At 42.8% G+C, this 19791-nt stretch overlaps 1 protein-coding gene across 1 annotated transcript in view; it reads left to right on the plus strand.

Annotated features, from left to right (window-relative positions):
- Positions 1-16951, plus strand: part of LOC147894797 (small GTPase LIP1-like) — an 83851-nt gene extending 66900 nt beyond the window's left edge. Inside the window, exons 4-7 of the mRNA XM_087384895.1 lie at positions 496-794; positions 918-971; positions 1101-1237; positions 16365-16951. Coding sequence (XP_087241021.1) covers positions 496-794; positions 918-971; positions 1101-1237; positions 16365-16539 — 665 coding nt within the window. The 3' untranslated portion in view covers positions 16540-16951. The remainder of the gene's footprint in view (positions 1-495; positions 795-917; positions 972-1100; positions 1238-16364) is intronic.
- The last annotated feature ends 2840 nt before the right edge of the window (positions 16952-19791 follow it).

A 19791-nucleotide genomic window follows, 5' to 3' on the forward strand; every position in this document is an offset into this window, starting at 1 on the left:
CAGACCTCCTCTACCATGATCTACACTGACAGCCAGAGTGTTGTGGCCGTTGTGCGTAATCCTATCTTTCATGCGCGTACCAAGCACATTGAGGGAGAGCGCCTGTCAGTTGGAGATACCACATGCAACAAGGGGTTTTGCTTTGTTTGTTTCTGTTTTTGTTTTGTTGTATGTTTGTTTAAGGACTGAAGTTCTGTTTCTCTTCTGATTACTGCCTAACTAGTGTTCCAAATGGTGCTCGGCATACTGATGACTCTTGCAAAATGACAAATGTATTCGTTTGAAACTACTTACTTTCTCATAAAGCCAATGCCTTATTGGGGAAGGGTAAATATAGTTGTTTCCACCATCAACTACTTTAGCAATGTGGTCTTATGAATGCCATTGGACTCATACTTTAACATTCTCATTTTAGGTGCAAATAGTGTTACTTTCTCTTTTTGGACCAAGATTTCTCATATGTCGTGGTTATGGTTTGTTGAGAATGTCATACAGGTGTCATTTTTGTGCATGATCTTTCCCAACGGAAGACAAAATTTAGCCTACAGAAGTGGGCTTCAGAATTGGCTACTCACGGAACATTCTCAGCACCCATGTCTACAGGGACTGCAGCTGGTATACCTGTACCTTTTCTCGTCATAGGAAATAAAGTTGAAATTGCACCAAAGACTGGTGGAAGCAGTAGTAACCTCGTGGATGCAGCGCGACATTGGGTAGAGAAACAGGGTTTCCTTGCAGCTGGGGATGAATTACCCAGTACAGAGACCTTTCCTGGAAGTGGGGGGCTTGCCGCTGTAAGCTACTGAATAGAAAGGCAGTAAAGCACGCATTTCTGTTTTTGGTTTTTCTTATTTTGAGATTTTAAGTGTATGCATCTCTTCTGCCGCATTATTTTGATTTTGGCGATGTTTCTACAGTCTGCGATGGAGGGGCGGTTGGACATGGAAGCTGTGAAAAAGTTTTTCTCTGGTGTAAGTTATCCATTTGTTATCATCGGATGGTGAAAGTTCAGCAGAATGTACAATTTTTCAAATTAGCTGAATTTTGGATTTTCATTTCTGTTTATGAACGAGTATGGCATATTTCTTTCTTTTATGTAGCTAATTATGAGGAGATACTTTGGGGAGGAAAACATGGTCTCCCCCCTGCCATCATGGATTAGTCCCACAAGGACTGCAAACCCTTACCACACTAGGGGCAGGTCTTTGCATGAGGAAGATATCAGTCCCTATGTAAGGTACAAGTTCTTTTGCCTGGTTTGTTCCTTGCTGTCTTTTCGATTCCGGGATTAAATAGGGAAAACTATTTCGGCTGCATGAATTGTTATCATATTAGTAGATGTGTGATTTGGGATGTAATGATGCTGCCAATGCTCTTTGCATCTGAAATGCTCATTTATATAGTAAAATCGCGTGCATCAAGCTTGCGTGATACAATACGTAGCTTTCCTGAGCTTATACATTTAACAATAATGTCCTTCTACCATAATTTGGCTTTCCAAGGTAGATTTCCTCCTCTAGATCGCAATTGAAGAAAGGATTCGGCAAACCTTCGTTGCATGCTATGTTGCATGTTATGCTCTAGCCGAGATAGCATGACCTCGGATAGATCGGTGGGCATTTTCTCTTAGATGACCGACTTTTGTAATAGTTAATGTGCGTAATTAAATGGTCAAGAGAAGTAACTGCCAAGGTCCTAGGTGAGGGCGTAATGGCATTGACTAGGTAGTTCTAATAGGGCTAGGGCCTAGGTGCATCTAAATGTGCAAATTGCCAAGGGGCAATTGTTTTTAAAGGAACTCCAAGAGAGGGGTGAAAAAGGGATGCATCTAAGTAAGGGCCTAAAATGTAGACATGTGGCCAGGAACTATCTAGGGAATTGTGGGTCTCAGGGATAAGGATGAAGGAATTAACGATGAGATTAAGAAATAATCATGCATCAGGTCCCTGAGAGTTGGCTGGGAGGAAAGAAAAGATAGCCATCGCCCGTGAGAAAGAACTAGCGTAGGTCTAGTATATATCGTATGAGCAGCGAGAGAGAAGTGGTGGTTTAACAATTTGGTATCAGAGCTCAGCGAGGGAGAGTTCGACGGACAGCAGTAGACGATTGATGAAGGACGGCGTCATGACAGGGTTAGATGTGACGCAGCGTTAGCGACGGGATTTTGCGCTTGAAATCGGGATAGTGGGACGAATAATACGTACGCGCATCGAATGAATGACGCCTGATTCAATTAATGCCTCCTCTCAGAAACAGGGCGTAGGCCTGTAAATTCTGGCTCGTAATGATAAAAGATGTACAACGTTTTCGAGTCCTGAGATCGGACGTGGACATCGATGCTGGAATTCTCGAAAGTCGCCTTACCTCAGGGCTGCTGACAAGGTCTCGCGCTGGCATCAGTGGACTATTGCCGATCATGTTCAGCAGCATTAGAAACATTCCTATGATTAAGGCTGCTGCCACTGCCTGCCTGACGTCGAACTGCATCCTGTGAATCCTACTTCCGAACAGGCACCAGCCACTATTGCCGTCAGTCAACTAGCCACTGCGATCTTTGGGTGCGCATCGTCATCTGCGTAGGGAGATGACGACAAGCAGGGAAATATAGCGCAGGCAACTAGTTGCTGCTTCCGATCAACGCAGACAGACGATCACGACTAAATGGTGGCGTCGTCTTCAATCGCGTGGTGGCGGACTTGAATCCAGGGAGCATCTATGTCTTCCGAAAAAAAAAAAATTTTCTAAGTAGCAGTTAGTTCGTTTTTACAGCAGGGACTGTTGTTTATTTTTTTTTGTCTATAACAAAAAGAGGGAAATTCATCATATTAAAAAAAAAAAAAAAAACCATCTTCCACTGTGAACTTATGGAAGCAGAAGGGCAGAATTCAAGGGTGAATCCTAGTGAGTCTAGAGTACAATCTACACAACAGATGTCACATCACATAGCACCTACATTGATTGGTAGGATTTCAATATTAGAGGATGCTTTACAGCAGATCATGAACCAGCAGCTTCAGGTGAATGCTGGTCAAAATGAGATTAGGGAGATGGTGCAAGCCTTGTCGGCTAGACCGTCTAGGATTGATAAGGGCAAAGCTCCAGTAGAGCCAGAGCCCAGTGTACATTCCTTAGAGCGCGCAAGGGTCAAAGTGCCTAATATCGCTAATTATAGACCGGAGAAGTACGCTGGTCGGATGACCGAGCACAGCTCTGATGTGATCGAGGTTTGGTTGCACAAGTGGGAAGAAGCCTTCGCCATTTGTGAGATTAGATCCGATCTAAAGAAAATCCGCGAGGCCACACACCTGTTTATTGAGGCAGCGGACAGATGGTGGATAAAGCAACAGAAGGATCAAGTTGCTCCAACCACCTGGGAAGGGTTCAAAGCTGAATTCAAGAAACACTTTCTCCCACCTGATGAAGAATCCCGAGCTTGGGATGCTTATAGAAATCTTCGTCAGAGGAGTTTGTCAGTGGCAGAGTACACTGACAAATTCAGGGAATGTGTTATGAAAATAACAGACCCTCTCCCTATGTCGGTTCAGTTAAAAGACTATATCTATGGACTGAACGACAAGATCAAAATGGAAGTTCGGGCTAAATATGTGACTACACTAGATGAATCTATAGCAGTAGCCCTGAACTATGAGGATGCCAGAGGCAGATCTGGTGGATTTGTGTAGGCAGGGACTCAGTATGAGCACCCGAGGAAAGGGGGATTTCAGAGGAAATGGGTTTCAAAGACAAGTGTCTCGCAGCCAAGTGGCCAAACCAAGCAGGTGAAGCCGGTTGAGGGACCAGTAAAAACAAGTACCACCGTTGGGGTGAAAAGGAAAATAACTCCAATGGCAGCCCGGGCTTGGTCAAAGTCCTCGTTGACCTTTGAACAAAAAGAGAAAGCTAGAAAAGAAGGATTGTGCTTCGGCTGCCTTCAGCGACATCAGTGGAAGGATTGTCCACTGAACAAAGATCGTCGCACGGCTAATATGATAATATCTGAATGCGAATTTGAATGCGACGTAGAAATGCAGGAGAGTCCCAGTGCGGAACATATGCAGATGCAACTGGCGGGACCTTCTCAGAGGTTAGTACCTTGTTTGTTATGTGTATCTGTTGCTAAGTTAGTGACGAGTGCACCTGATAACATCCTATCTAAGCCCGCAGCAACGGGGTATACGGCCTTTAATGATACGGAGTTAATTAAAATGAAAGGGCAAGTGGCCAGTCATGATGTCATTGTGTTGTTTGACTCAGCGTCAACTCACAATGTGATTAACTCCAAGCTCGTGAAGAGGCTGAAATTAAAGACAAGTCCATCTGACTATGCGTATACAGTCAGGATGGCCGATGGAAGTTCAACTGAAGTATGGGACCAAAGGGTTACCCAGTTAGAGCTTCGGATTCAGGACTATGCTGAGAAGCTTGATTTTGAAATGACCAAGCTTGCTCATGCAGATATAGCCCTGGGAATGGCGTGGCATTCTACGAAGAATCCAGCCATTGATTGGAAAAAGCACGTATATCAATTCAGGATGAATGATGTGCTTTATGTTTTGCGAGGTGAAAAAGATATACCTCAGGGACCGTTGGTTTCCGTGATGGAAATCAGAAAGGCTCAAGTAGAGTTTTTATACCTTTGCACAGCATCGGTAGAGTCGGTGGATGATTCTTCGACTAGCACTGATGTTACGCAAAGTGGTGAGATGGCCAAGCTGGCTAATCTTATAACAGAGGAATTCTCTGAATGTTTTAGGGATGAACTACCTTATGGGTTACCTCCAGAGCGGAAAGTTCAGCATAAGATTGAACTGATCCCGGGGGCAGAACCTGTAAATAGACCTCCCTATAGGATGAGTTTTGCTGAAGAAGCGGAGGTGCGTAGGCAACTGGAAGAATACCTCAAGTTGGGGCAGATTCAACCAAGTTTCTGACCTTTTGCTTCACCAGTGATATTAAAGAGGAAAAAGGATGATACGTTTCGCCTCTGTATAGATTACAGAGCATTGAATAATATCACTGTTAAGCACAGGTATCCGATGGCTCGGATTGATGATTTGCTAGATGCATTACATGGAGCCGTGATTTTCAGCAAGATAGATCTTAAGTGCGGCTATCATCAGATCCGGATTAGAGCCGAGGATGTGCATAAAACCGCTTTTAGAAGCAGGTTTGGTCATTATGAGTTTTTGGTAATGCCCTTCGGACTTACCATGAACGATTTACTACGTCCGTATATCGGAAAGTTCGTAGTACATTTTATTGACGATATCTTAATATTCAGTAAAAGTGTTACTGAGCATTGTGAACACTTAAGAATAGTGTTCAGTACTTTGAGGAAAGCCAGTCTTTACGTGAATAAAAAGAAAACTATACTGTGTATGGTTAGGCTTGAGTACTTAGGGTTCATAATTACTCCACAGGGGGTAGAAATGGATCCGAAGAAAGTGGCTGCGATACTAACTTGGCCAATCCCTCAGAGTTTGACCGCGTTGCGATCATTCTTGGGATTTGTCCAGTTTTATAGAAGGCATATCAAAGGATATTCCGGAATAGTATCGCCATTGACTGATCTGACCTCAGATAAAGTACCTTTTATTTGGGGACAGAATCAACAGGAAAGTTTTAACACCATAAAACAAGCTGTGGTCTCAGGACCGGTGTTAAAAATAGTTGATCCCCAGAAACCGTTGTTCCTAGAAACCGATGCAAGTGGCATTGCGGTAGGAGCAGTCCTCCTTCAAGAGGGAAGGCCAGTAGCCTTCGAAAGCAAGAAGCTTTCTCCCTCTCAAAGGAATTGGCCAACTAATGAATTGGAGTTGTATGCTGTTATCCATGCTTTGAAAACATGGAGACATTATTTGTATGGTTCAGAGTTTTATGTGGATGTAGATCATGATACTCTGAAGCATTTTTGTAAACAGCCTGACTTGAGGGGCCGCCAAGCTAGGTGGGCAGAGCTCATGCATGAGTTTAACCTAACGATTCGGTACCGAAGAGGAAAAGATAATAAGGTTGCTGATGCGTTGTCTCGCATTATGCACAACCTGAGTTTCACGGTATTAGAGAGTGCTCTAATGACCGAGATAAGAGAAACTCAGAAGGTGGACGAGTTTGTCCAGAGCTTATGGCCTAAGGCTCATGTGTTAAAACCCGGGGAAAGTGAAAAGGATGACCTGGCATCCAGAAAAGGCCAAACTTATGCAAGATATATCATAAGGGATGGTATGCTAGTTAGAAATGGCAAGGTTGTAGTACCTAGTCAAAATGATCTCAGGCAGAGAGTCATTCGACAATGCCATGATAGCCCGTGTGCGGGACATCCAGGAGTCGAGAAGACGTATGATCTCGTGAAGCGAGATTTCTTTTGGCCAAAGATGAAAAAACATATTCATGAATATGTGACACGGTGTTTCTCGTGTCAGGTAAGTAAGGCCGAGCGGGTGAAGCCACCCGGACTTTTGCAGCCCTTGGAAATACCACTAAGTAAGTGGGAGAGCATTTCCATGGATTTTATTGTAGGACTACCTGCAACACAAGGAGGGTATAATTCTATCCTTGTGGTGGTTGATCGTCTAACCAAGATGGCTCACTTCATTCCGACTAGAGAATCTATTAGTGCCCCGCAAGTAGCGGATTTGTTTATTAGACATATATTTCGTCTGCATGGATTGCCTAGATCCATAGTGTCAGACAGAGATGTCAGGTTTACCGGTCACTTTTGGACAGCGGTATTTGAGACACTAAGGACTGAGTTGGGAATGAGTAGTGGGGATCATCCTGAGACGGATGGTCAGACAGAGAGAGTCAACCAGGCTTTAGAGGATATGCTGAGGGCATATGTGTCATTGAGGCAACATACATGGGACAAGTGGTTGCCATTGTTGGAGTTTGCCTACAATGATAGGAAACATTCATCTACTGGGTTCAGTCCGTTTGAGCTGAACTATGGTTATAGACCAGCCAATCCGACTATAGTTGGAGTACCTCAGAAAGTGCCTAGTGCCGCGAACTTTGTAGTTCAGATGCGGGAGATGCTAGCACTTGCGAGAGCTAATATCCGCCAGGCTATGGATAGAGCCAAGGTGTATGCGGATGAAAATCGGTCTATAAGAGTATTTGAAGAAGGAGAAAAAGTTTTTCTCAGAATTCCTTCGCACTCGAAGTCGTTGACTTCAGGAGAGTGTGCTAAGTTATCACCTCGATACTGTGGGCCGTGGTTAATTCTGAAAAGAATAGGCAGTGTAGCCTATAAATTAGAATTACCACAGGGGTGTAAGGTGCACCCGGTTTTTGATGTTTCGCGCTTAAAGAAATTTTTGCATACAGGTGACTCACTAATCGAAGGTGTGGTTTTGTTTCAGGAGATAGAGGATATTGCAAGGCGCAAACCAACAAAGATCCTGGACCGAGGAACAATGCAGATACGAAATCGGAAGATACCCACGGTGTTGGTTGCATGGCATGGTCAGCCTCTATCGGAAGCTACCTGGGAATCCGTATACCAGTTACGGAGAGCATTCCCAGATTTCATCATCGAGGACGCTGATGCTTGAAGAGGGAAGGAATGTTATGCTCTAGCCGAGATAGCATGACCTCGGATAGATCAGTGGGCATTTTCTCTTAGATGACCGACTTTTGTAATAGTTAATGTGCGTAATTAAATGGTCAAGAGAAGTAACTGCCAAGGTCCTAGGTGAGGGCGTAATGGCATTGACTAGGTAGTTCTAATAGGGCTAGGGCCTAGGTGCATCTAAATGTGCAAATTGCCAAGGGGCAATTGTTTTTAAAGGAACTCCAAGAGAGGGGTGAAAAAGGGATGCATCTAAGTAAGGGCCTAAAATGTAGACATGTGGCCAGGAACTATCTAGGGAATTGTGGGTCTCAGGGATAAGGATGAAGGAATTAACGATGAGATTAAGAAATAATCACGCATCAGGTCCCTGAGAGTTGGCTGGGAGGAAAGAAAAGATAGCCATCGCCCGTGAGAAAGAACTAGCGTAGGTCTAGTATATATCGTATGAGCAGCGAGAGAGAAGTGGTGGTTTAACATTGCAAGTGCCCATCTTGACTGAAAGTCTTAGGTTCATAGTTCCACATGTGATGTAACCGTATAGTATATTTTATGAGTGGTATTCTTATATGTATATTTGTATGTATGTATACGTGTATGCACACATAATTAAGTGAAAATAAGGTAGATTACGGTGTCCTTTAGGTAGGACCTCTCAATTCTAGTATATGCCTTTCCAAAATGGAGAAGAAACACCGACCTTGTCTTTGTGTTCGCTTAGCAAAGTGGTTCCAAAAAAGGGAAATGGTTTCCAAGGTTCTATAACTTTGGACAAAAGAATTCTGTACACCTGGATGATGTCAACAACTCAATCATAAGTTATCAATCCTTGGGTATGACTTGTGTTCAAACAAAAAAGAGAGCAGTCGTTTGACTAAGGAACTTGAAGGTAGGCGCTTCAATAGTACTAGGACAAGTAAGAGTCAGTTTGCTACAGATAGCAGTTAAAAGGTCATGTAAAATTGTACAGACTAGCTATTGAAAAGTACCTTGGATGCTTTGGTCCACTTGGTCAACCTTCAAAGTTGGTCAACGTGTTCAAGGGTGATCAACAAGAGCTTGGACCATCATTAGTTAATGGTAGGAATAAATCTATGAAGAAAGAATTCCTAATTGCGGGCCTAACTATTTTTCTTGGTTAGGGGTCCCAATTTCTCGTATGGTTTGGTTGACCTTTGAAGAGTTTGGCGTGTCCAATGGCTTGGTTGTATTAAGGGACACGTGTGGTGGAGGATTTTATGTGCCATGCTCGAAACTCCGTTTCTTGCGGCTGAAATGGAAACAGAAATGCCAGCCATTTCCGAAATGACGTTTCTTGTTGACTGCTTTTTTTAAATTCAAATTTAATTTTGTTTTTTAAAATAAAAATTTTGGGGCTTTTCTAAAACACCCTCCAGCCTCTCCATTCTCCTCTACCCTCTCCACTCTCCTACTCTATCTTCTTCGCTCCCATACCCTCTCCATCGTGCTACTCTATCTCTCAACTCTTCTAACCTCTTCTACTCTAGCCTCTCCACTCTCCTACACTCTCCTATCCTCTCCTCTCTCCTACTCTAGCCTCTCCACTCTCGTACCTAGCCTCTCCATCCTCTTGCTGCTCCTCATTCTCTTGCTGTCCCCCCTCTTTCTCCCCATACTCTCCCTCATCCTCCGAGTCCCCATACCCCCCCCTCCTTCTCCTCCTCCTCCTCCTTTCCCTCGTTCCGTTTCGGTTTCCCCCTTTTCCGTTTCGGCGTGCAACTATGGCCATGGCACATGTCAGAAGCGCTTCAACAAGACTTGGACCCATAGTCAATATAAAACGCATCTTGTGTTAGAAAGCTAGAGGTAGGTTGCTTGCTTAAGGCCAACACTACGCCACACCCCGGGATCACAAGATACTAATGCGGAACACAACTGAAATACATGTGCTTTACTTAAATGTAAGAGGTCAATTGAGATCTGAAAGATTACTCAGATGTTTAGCCAAACCAGAAAGATATATATAGAGTTGAATCTCAGTATAAAAACTTGCCAACATACGTACCGACACCGCTAGTAATAAGGTACTGAAACAAGGCTCTGTTTTGCTTAACCTTCATGGAGGAAACTCTTCCTCTCTATGATAGGCTTTACTAGCTGCTCAAGGCTGAGCATTGTTGCAAAAGTTCTACTGCGTTGTTCTTTGTTGACTGACAATTCCTTTGCAGCTCCTTATGCTCTCCTATTGGATGTAGGTCTGCAACTAGGTCTGCTCTGGATCTGCAGGGTGCCTTCTCCAATGATATTTGTTTCCTGATCTCTTTGCTGCCATGGAATGCAGCCTAAACTGTGTCGTCCTTGAATGACCGATCGCCCCCTCATGGGGCCTATTTATAGGGGAAATCCCCCACCAAACTGGCCAACTGGCCCATACAGACCAGGCAACCAAATCTGACAGACTGGCCAACCTGGCAGGCTTCTAGCCAGCCCAGTCTGTGGCGATTCCAGTCAACCAAATAGGCTCCTGCCTATTTGTACAGGTCCCTGTCGTTGGCGCCTGTCTGCTGGACATTCTACATGTACTGTGGTCTTCTCCAAGTCATGTATCTGCCCTGACTCTTGCTCTGGTCTGCTACTGTACTACCGACCTGTTGCAGACATTCCATTAGAGTTGTACTTGCTGTAGGTGCTGCTGCAGTGGCCGTACTACTCGCAGTGCCCTCTGTACCTGCTGACCAGGTGCAGTCGCTGCCCTTCTTTCCTTCTGATGCTGTGCAATGATGTGCCCTGTACTTGGGCTCATGGCTGGACTCTTTCCAGCCTATGAACACATACTTTGGCAGCCCTTTGGGCTGCCCCAAATAAACCCTAACAAGGACTATGTTCTGCTGCCTGTACAGCCATGTTGCTGCACATGGCAGCCTTCACCTCTTCCCGCAACAGGTTCATCTAGCCACAAGTATGCTGAGGTGTCAACTCGCGAGCTCTCCTCATTTGGAGACTCACAAGTGGAACATTTACCCTATTTCTCCAACATCTTTGGGGTTTAGGCCCTTCCACCCTATTTCTACAACATCTTGGGGGTTAGGCACCTTTCAAACGTTTTTGGGCTTACCTTGGACAAAACAATGTATTTTTGTGCTATGTGCACTATCATGCAATATTTTTACAGGATGATGTGTCACCACAGTCACAATTTGTACACTTAATTATAAAATATTTAAGAGAATTGGACTTCATATGAGACATATCTTAAATGTTTTGGCCCCAAATACATTCAACTTTGATTAATGAAACTCGAATGTGTTTCTAGATTGCTACCTAGAAACACCCCTGTACCCATGCACACAATTAATCAATCATTGGGCCTAGAGCAAGCATTTTATCCTTAAGTTTTCTAGAGTTATGACTCATGCTAAGCAAGCCAGATTTAACCGAGTTTGAAACCAATGATTAGGCTCAATGTGAATTCTCTCTTTTCCATGTGAGTGGTCAGGATATAAATCTATTAAATACACTACATTCAAAGGTAATATGTGTTAGAGATTATGTTTGCCTTATAGGTAAGACTACATAACCTCATCTTGTCGTCATAATCAAGCATTACTGCCTAAAACACCAAGGCTCACCCCAAGGCCTAGTATGAAGATGCTAGGACATTTGTAGAGTTTAGAAACCCTAATGAGTGGGTAAGGAAACCTTCTAGATGCCTGAAGCACCTCGATCTCTTCAGCATGTTGATAAGTGGAGGCTTGAGGGTAATATAATAAGAAATGAACCAAGCCCAACAGGGTGTAATATAATCCGACATAGTGGAACCCACCACATGTACTAGCTCTCAACCTCCTATCACCTGAGGTGACCGGTTGAGACCGTTCTTTGGGGTGTCTCTTGGCCTGCTCTTTCTTTTGGCTGCCTCCTCATACCATAGTTGCCAGTCGAAACAGAAATGGCACAAATGCCAAGAGTTTCCGGTCCAAGTCGAAATGGCTATATAGTACAATTTATGTGTAAAAATTAAATTTGTATATATAATACAATTATGAATATAGTGCTTAAAGTGGCAAATTATGCTATATAGCATCTACTATTAAGTCATGACTTATGTAGCATGCATGATGCTTCAACATCTATTATTCTATGATCTATCATTCATGAATGATGCTTCGACATTCAAGAATCAACAACAATTACAACAATCTGAGACGGATTACAATTTGCAACTCCATAAGTAAAAAGCATCATAGTATCTACTATTATCCAAATTCCAAATTCATGAACCATGTGACATGTGACATATCAATAACTATTTATACAATTTCAAACTGCTTAAAAGTTAAGTTACAAGTAGTGAGTTTCAAGTTGTGTCTACCAAAGTAGGAGCACAATTGCTATATTTCTTCCACCAGGAGATAGGTTGCAACAATTGCATCTCTCGGCACCTAGCCATAGGTCAACTAAATAAGAGACTGTGATTGCGGAACAACAGAATATCATCCTCCAATCTTCATTGCATTTGCACATCACGATCCGTCCACTTTTGTAGCTATTGTTGCAGCCCCTCCTCCAACTCCTCATTTCATATCAATCTTGGGTATGCCATAGGGGATGCAATAAGTATGCCACCACATGGATTGGGCGGTGGAACCAATTCCACCGATAATTGCATACTCCATGGATGTCTTGGACCCTAAATCACACAGAACATACAAAATTCATACATAAACTAAAAATTGGAGCAATGAGCTTTAGCCTTTAATAGTAATTTAATAAACTATAAATTGTAGTGTTACTTGTCAGGCAATAGGGAAGTGTTTCTGTTGAGGGCCTCTCCAATCTGTCCATAAACTCGTACAAGAGCCTAATGTACTTCCCTCCATGTCCGTGATGCGAAGCACCTTGCAGATAGGATTAACAGCTTTGACTAATGCCTCTGCCTCATGCCCCCAAGCTTCGTCCATGATCATGCGTGCAAATTTGATAGAGAGCCTCTCCACCACTATGAACATGTAAGCAAACCTTGTGGTTCAAGGTTTCAATAGCTTGAGGTCACTGTAGGCATGATAGATGCTGAGGATTTTGGGTCTCTTCGTGAAAAACTTCACGATACTGCGGGCAGTGGAGAAAATGGCACTAATCCAAGCTATCTTTCTTAGGTACTCATTCAGAAGATCAAGGAAATGTGAGGCATATTTGTGTCCAGATAATCTTTGGGAACTCATCTTCCAACATCTCATCCATAGCCACACAAGCACTGTCATTATCTGTCACTACTTGCACCACATTCTCCGCACCTATCTCCAAGATGGTTGCGCACATGTGGTTCCAAATTTACAATCTTGTAATCACTGTATCTTCGGCAGAGGCATCTATGGCTCTCAAGAACATGGTCCCCTTGCAAGAAGACACCAAAATGTTGTACACACTTCTCTTGCGTACATTTGACCATTCATCACATAAAAGCATGCACCCATACTTTACCCAAGCCTCTTTCAAGGGCTGCATTTGTGCTTCCACACGTGTCCTCGCTCTTCGTGTCCTCAAGGCTTCACATGTAGGCCGCCCTTTCCATTCACACCAAATGCGACTAACAGCTCTGATGGCCTTCTTCCATTGCAAAGTCTTCGTCACATTAAATGGTATTGCACATTGTATAAAGAGCTTTGTGAGCTCACTAGTGACCTCCTTGACTGTCTGCTTTTGCATGCATGCTTGAATGCTAGACCTTAGCCTCTTTTTTCCACTTTAGCATCCACGCTACCTACTCCATGTGGCAAGGGTGTCCGCCTAGCATTAGGACCCACGCTTGATGATGTAGATTCCCCTCTACTTCTCTTTGAACCCAATGTGCTAGCAGAAGTTTCATCAATTGCTCCGTGGCTTTCGTCTTTATTTGTTGCAACCATGCGCTTACACTTCCATTCTTCAAGGCCATCCATCACATAAAGAGGAACTGACTTACAAGGTTGTGCATAACTATCAATGTAGGTTGCATGGCTCCAATACGGATCTTTTGGCATTGTGGAGAGGAGTAGGTAATAGGGAAAGGAGGAGGAGGAAGAGTGTGAGGAGTAGGAGGAGGACTCTAAGAGGGGGTAGAGGAGGAGGAGAATGGCAAGTTAGAGGAGAGTATGAAAGGTTAGAGGAGGACTCAAGGATATGCACAAAGCTGTCGCTCGAACCATGAGTATTTCAACGTTTGGGGTCCTAAGAAGTATCCTTTCGAGAAGAATAGGATGCCATAGTGTCTTACTGGCAGAAAAATATCAAAGTGCAGTATGAGGCATAGTGGCACGAAACGGTGTTTCGCCTGTACGAAACGCAAACGAAATCGGCAGGGAAACAGAAATGGGCGAAACGCCGTTTTTGTTTCCTTGCTTTCTTCGGTAACACTATTTCGGGTTTTTGCGCCGCCTGCTACCTTGTTTCGTCGCCTTCTGCCTGCTACCTCTACCCGCCTGTTGCAGCCTGAACTACCCTCCACTCTTCTACTCTCCTCTACCCTCTCCACTCTCCTCCTCCACCTACTCCATGCGAATGAGCTCTAGCGTTTGAATAAACCTCTCAAATGGTGGACAGGATGCTTGCATGTCATATGGAAAAACGGGCTTCCCCTAAAGCAGCATGTCTTCATGTGGCGGTGTTTGCTGGGGGTCTTACCAGTGGGAACCATGCTGGCCCGATGACGTATTGCACCAGTGCATTGTCTGTGTTGCTCTTGTCCTAGAGAAACAACTCTACATCTTCTGTGGACTTGCTTAGCTACCAAGGATCTCCTTTCGACCCTATCGGTTGGGCTTTGGATTTGCTTCCCTTCACACACTTTTCCAAGCACTTTTGGATATTTGGCAGATTTTACTCCTCTCTAGCTGACTACAGCCCTCTGTTTTCATGGGTTAGATTTACTGCATATTGGACCATCTGGCATGTTAGAAATCGTCGCATGTCCTCTACTGCTTCGTTTGATGACTTTACATTCTTCAGGCATTCCTTGCATATGTTCCTATATGATGCTTATTATGTAGGTGACATTTCTCTGCATATTTTAGAAGTGTCTTCCCACTGCTTCTAGCTGCTGCCACACTCGCTGGCAAATATTGTAAATCGCATTAATTAAATTAAATCAATGGTTTCACCAAAAAAATGTGCGCGTGTGTGTAACTTGCAGCCTATCTTATCACCGTGCACACTGATGCTCATTTATCTCACCTTCACCTACCCTGACATGATCATGTCTTCTCCTCATTTGCGGGCCTTACAACTAAGATACAGATGAATGCTGCTAGAGGGTGGAGCATTGAACTCTAATACTCCAGCTGTCTCCTTTTTGTCAACATATCTACCCTGTGCACCAGCTTTTGCTCTACCTCAACCATGAGCTGAATTACTCTCTCATGCCTTGCACATGTTGTGCAAGGTATACCGCAAAAGTTCCCAAACTATAGTAGTGTTGCACCTGCACACCGGGCCACGTCTTGAAGATTGTGCTTGAGCTGCCCTGCTCAGAGGATAGCCAAGCTTAGCCAGTCCAGCCCAAGCAAAGAAACTGACCATACAGCAGCAGGCCAATGACTTTTGGGATTTATTATTGGTGGTACAGACAGATGCAGTGAGACAACGGAGACAATTGGTACTCAACATTTAGAATTCATGTGTTTATGTGAATTTGCGAAGAAACCCCGACTACAAGGAAATGAAAAAGCCTTGTGCCACAAGAAAACAAAGGCACTTGCATTACACAGATTTAATGTGTGCAATTAATAGACATAATTAATATTTCCAATCCACAGATTTTATGGTTTCAACCTTATGAGTGACTATCTTGATATTGAAACTGGTCCTGAGGCTAGGCCTACTATTGACGGAAAGCCACACTAGGTGCCACGTTTAACATATAGGTAGGTTCTGGGTACTCTTTCTTGCTATACTTGGAAGTCCTCTTGGAACAAGAGTAGCACATAATAAGCTTGGTCACATATTTGCAGCTTGCTCTCATTTGGGAGCAGAAATGCAAGAGCATCACCATTCAGAGTGGTAGAGGTTGAGTAAATCAGACGTTGGGGTAGCACTTGGTACTATCAAAGTGTAGTCTTTTTGGCAAGAAAAACTTTCTTTATCTATGGTGGAAATACCAAGGAAACCTCTATATTAGTGAACAAGAGTCAGATCATGTCTTCAAGATACTGCTTTCCCTACTTGAATGGTTAATGATATCACAAAAAGACACTTTCTGATTAGGCATTCCTCTCTTCTGGGTCCATTCTTCCTACCGAGTGGCCTTGTTTATGGTCGTTAGTACTTTGCCATCATCTTTCTTCAATATTGAGCCATCCAAATTCTTACCCAAAGGCTAGGGAGAGGGAACCACCCCTTTCAGTGCATGAGAAAACATTCATCACCAGTTGGCACCAGACCTTAATGCTTGAAGACTCTAAGGCTGGTGTTATTACAGACCTACCTCTTCTTTCTTCAGTAAATTCTAATTCTGAGAGTTCCAGTATCGAGTCTGCTCAAGAGAGCTGAGGTAAGTTCTTATTGGTGGCCTAGCAGGCAGTCACTTGATGGGATTGTGGGCCTGGATGTGTGGTTCATAATGCTTTGGACTGCTATAAGGTGGGTTTACGAGAGCTTTTCATATTTCTCTATTTGACACAGATTATGCTGTTTGTATTCTGAAATAATTTATTGTGCTATAAGGCTAAATGAGTAAAGATAATCTTCAAAAGCATGTTCTTTCTGGTTGCCACTAAATCTAATTTGCATACTGGCATGACTGTTGAAGTTGCAGTATGCATAGGCTTGATTACCTGTTGGGTTCGTGTGTCTATTGCAGCTTGGATGGTGATTCTGTAAAATTTAAAGCCCCTATTTCAGCACAATCGTCTCTCTTGCCGCCACCATTTCCATATCCACAGCAACCTTTACAAACGACTGTTACGCAGTCAACCACAAGGTCCGGTTTTGCAATTGCAAAGACAGGCTCTCGACTCTTTGATGTGGATGTGTAATTGAAAATGTGAGCAGTCTTCTGTCATATCAGTTTTTCCCCTTGGTTTCTTATGACTCAGTTTATATTATATTTTTGAAAAGATTTTCTTCTCTGCGAACAAATATTTGAAATGTCTTTGAAGGTAAATATTTGTAAAACTCGTACAATTGAGCAATCACATCATTTAATCTCAACACAATTTTCTCACTCCAAGGCTGAAAACTTGATTATCGCTTCTCCCTTGGTCTTCATTGAACTGCTATGTTCATCAATTTTATTCTACCTTTCCTACAAACTTTTTTATCTTACTCAGCCATAGAGTTCTCAGCCTTGGGACACATCTTGTTATTATTTTGTGCTTTTTCGCACAAACCTGATTGAGGGAATATGTGCCCTCTGCAGAATGGCCAGGATTCATACTATCTTTCGAGTTTCCTTTGTATCTAAGCATGGTTTTTGAATGGTTTCAAAGATTGAAGTATGTAGTGCTGCCACGTCCAATTCCAAACTTGATCCTTGGTGCATTTGTTAGTGTTGGTTTCTGTTCTAATCCTTGTGTTAATATGGTCAAATTATTATACATTCATATTTAAACGTGGATAAAATTCAGGTGGTGAAAAGGTAAGGTTACATGACCCATAGGCTATGTCTACTTCATTTACCTAGTTACATGGTGGTGTTTTCACAAATATGCTTTTACAGGTATTATGAAAAACAGATCATGCAACAAGTTGCGGTGGGCATTGTTTACTATATGTATTACTATTGAGATCGCAATCCTCAGTGGCTTTCTTTTGTATGAATTGTCATCTTTTGGATCTTGCCTCTTTGCTTTGCGATTGTTTCACATAAAAGGTTGTCCTTAGCTTTGTGCGACTGTTTTTGAAGCTGGATGTTATTCCTAGGCGTTATATGTTGTTGTCAAGGAGGGATTCAGAGCTCAGATTCGATTTAGGCTGCACTTACCTAACTTCCATTGTGTTTTGTGGGAGCCATAGTAGTGCTCATCACGATATATGACATCGGTAACAAACAAAAAAACTACTTATTAACAATATCTTATCTATAAGGCATTCTTTAGGAATAGCATGCCTAGTTTGAGAGTGCAGCATTGTCTCAGTGAGATTGATGTTAGAAGGATGTCATTCTCAATAATATTTATTTCAATTATTGGACCTGAAGACCTCTCGTCTTGGTCCATTGTCTCAAGTTTTGTGCCTATCATCTTGCTGTGTTTATAGTAAAAAGAGAAAACAAAGTTTTGCGAGGAATCATGTACTTAATGTTGATGGAGTTATGAGCAATCTCACAATAAAATATCAAGAGCAAAAAGTATGAAGGTTGTTCAAATTGTTGTATAGGTTCACACAAGCACCATGAGCACGGGATGACACGGATCCATTAGTATGGGTTTTAGAACATCAAGTATAGATCCTTCCTTGTATATCAAAGTAGTACACTAGAAAGAAATCATAAGACATTGTTGTTTTTGTCTTTATGTGGATGATTTGATAATCATAACAATTTGGCATCAATGATGCACAAAGCAAAAGCAATCCGCTTGGATATGGTTGTACTCGAGCTTGGGGAGCAATCATAGCAAGCTTGTGATTTCTTCGGTTTCTTGTACTCAATTTGCATTCTTACTTTATACTCAAAGTGAAAAACTTATTCCACACAAAAAAATGTCTACCTAGGCTCTCCCAAAAGATGAGAATTAAGTTACTAGAATAATTAATGCTCCCTAAAAATTAATCCTATCCGTCTTCCTCCCCCCCTTTGCTTGCTCCTGTCCTCTCAGTGCTCCTCTCACCATCATCCTTCCTCTTACTCAAACCTCTCCCACACAATGTCTGTCCCTCTCCTACTTGCCATCTTCCTCTCCCTCAGCGCCTTCCCTCTCTCCTCATTGTCTCCCTCTTTCATCTTCTTGCATCTCCACCAAAACCCACAACCCCCCTCTCCTCCCCTTTCTTCTCCCTCCCCTCTCAATGTCTCGCCATCGCCTCTCCCCTGGCTTCCTCCCTAGTCGCCATCGTCTCCCCCTCCCTCCCATTCAGTCCCTCGTCTCCCCATTTCAACTAGACTTGTAACTAATTCACAAATTTTATGTTCATTATTGTTTTTGTAATTACCTCAAAGAAATCATACCTTTCCATTCAAGGTAGCTCAAGATATACTGACACGCCTTGGATGGTGGGGTTATGGGACCTATAAAATCAATATCCAAATGCATTGTTTAGGAGATTGGGTTGTGGTCCAACACATTAGCATGCATCACTCTACTCTGCAAAGTCCTTGGAGTCTCAAACTAAATTAGGTCACCAAAGACTTGACTGCAAAATCTAGAGCGGAATAGTAACCACTACTTGGTCTAGCATGGATCATTTTCAATGTGTGTTCAATATCATGGGTATTAATCCATTGTCTCATTACTCCATCTCAACCCATCTAATAGAGCTATCCTCCAATCATTTGTTACCAAGTTTGCATTTAAGAAAGTGTTACAAGGGCTAGGCATTCGAGGAAGAGCTAGAGCCAATGAGAAATGGTGCACTAAATGCTCCCAAGTATGGCATGATTATTGCACCTGCTACACAACACACCATCTAGAATACAAATTCCTTTGTGTGTGGGTCGTCATTTAATCCTATGTAGCCAACCCCTCGATGGCCAGCCACCTTCTTCTTGTCTATTATGTTTTTTAATTTCATTTTTTCTTCGTAGGATACCAGTACAATGTCTAGGTCTGAGCCATCCATGTCACTTTCAAATGTGTTCTTATTTTTCTTATTTTTATCTTTCTGTAATTCGTGAGCTCTCATCCACTCCAAAAGAGCCGAGCTTATCCATGTCGATAGCCACAAGAATGCCTTTAAATTCGCAGGTGGTCTCTTTATGAATTTGTTGGGACAAAGCTTGAAATCTCCACACAAAATCTACCACAGATTGTTACTTTGCTTAGCAGATTGTGTATACCTTTTGACAGTGTTGATTACTCGTCTTTTTGGAATCTCTCCAAGAAAGAATTCTTCATGGCTTCCCACTCTGTAAAACAATCCCATATTTGGCATACCATTACATGGTGCTTCCTTTTAAAATGCAAAGAAACAAATTAATTTGGTTTACATCATCTTTCTCGCCATTCAAAGCACATGCTCATCCAACTCCATGATGTGGATGCCGGTCTTCTTGCAAAAGCCTTTAAAATAAGACAACGAAGGCACCTTGATGGAGTTTCGGTGATCAGGTGGATTCATTTGAGCGAATT

The sequence above is a fragment of the Dipteris shenzhenensis genome, chromosome 14 (assembly GCF_047967505.1).
Source record: "Dipteris shenzhenensis isolate YYH24624 ecotype China chromosome 14, Dip_SZ_1.0, whole genome shotgun sequence".
Taxonomy (NCBI): domain Eukaryota; kingdom Viridiplantae; phylum Streptophyta; class Polypodiopsida; order Gleicheniales; family Dipteridaceae; genus Dipteris; species Dipteris shenzhenensis.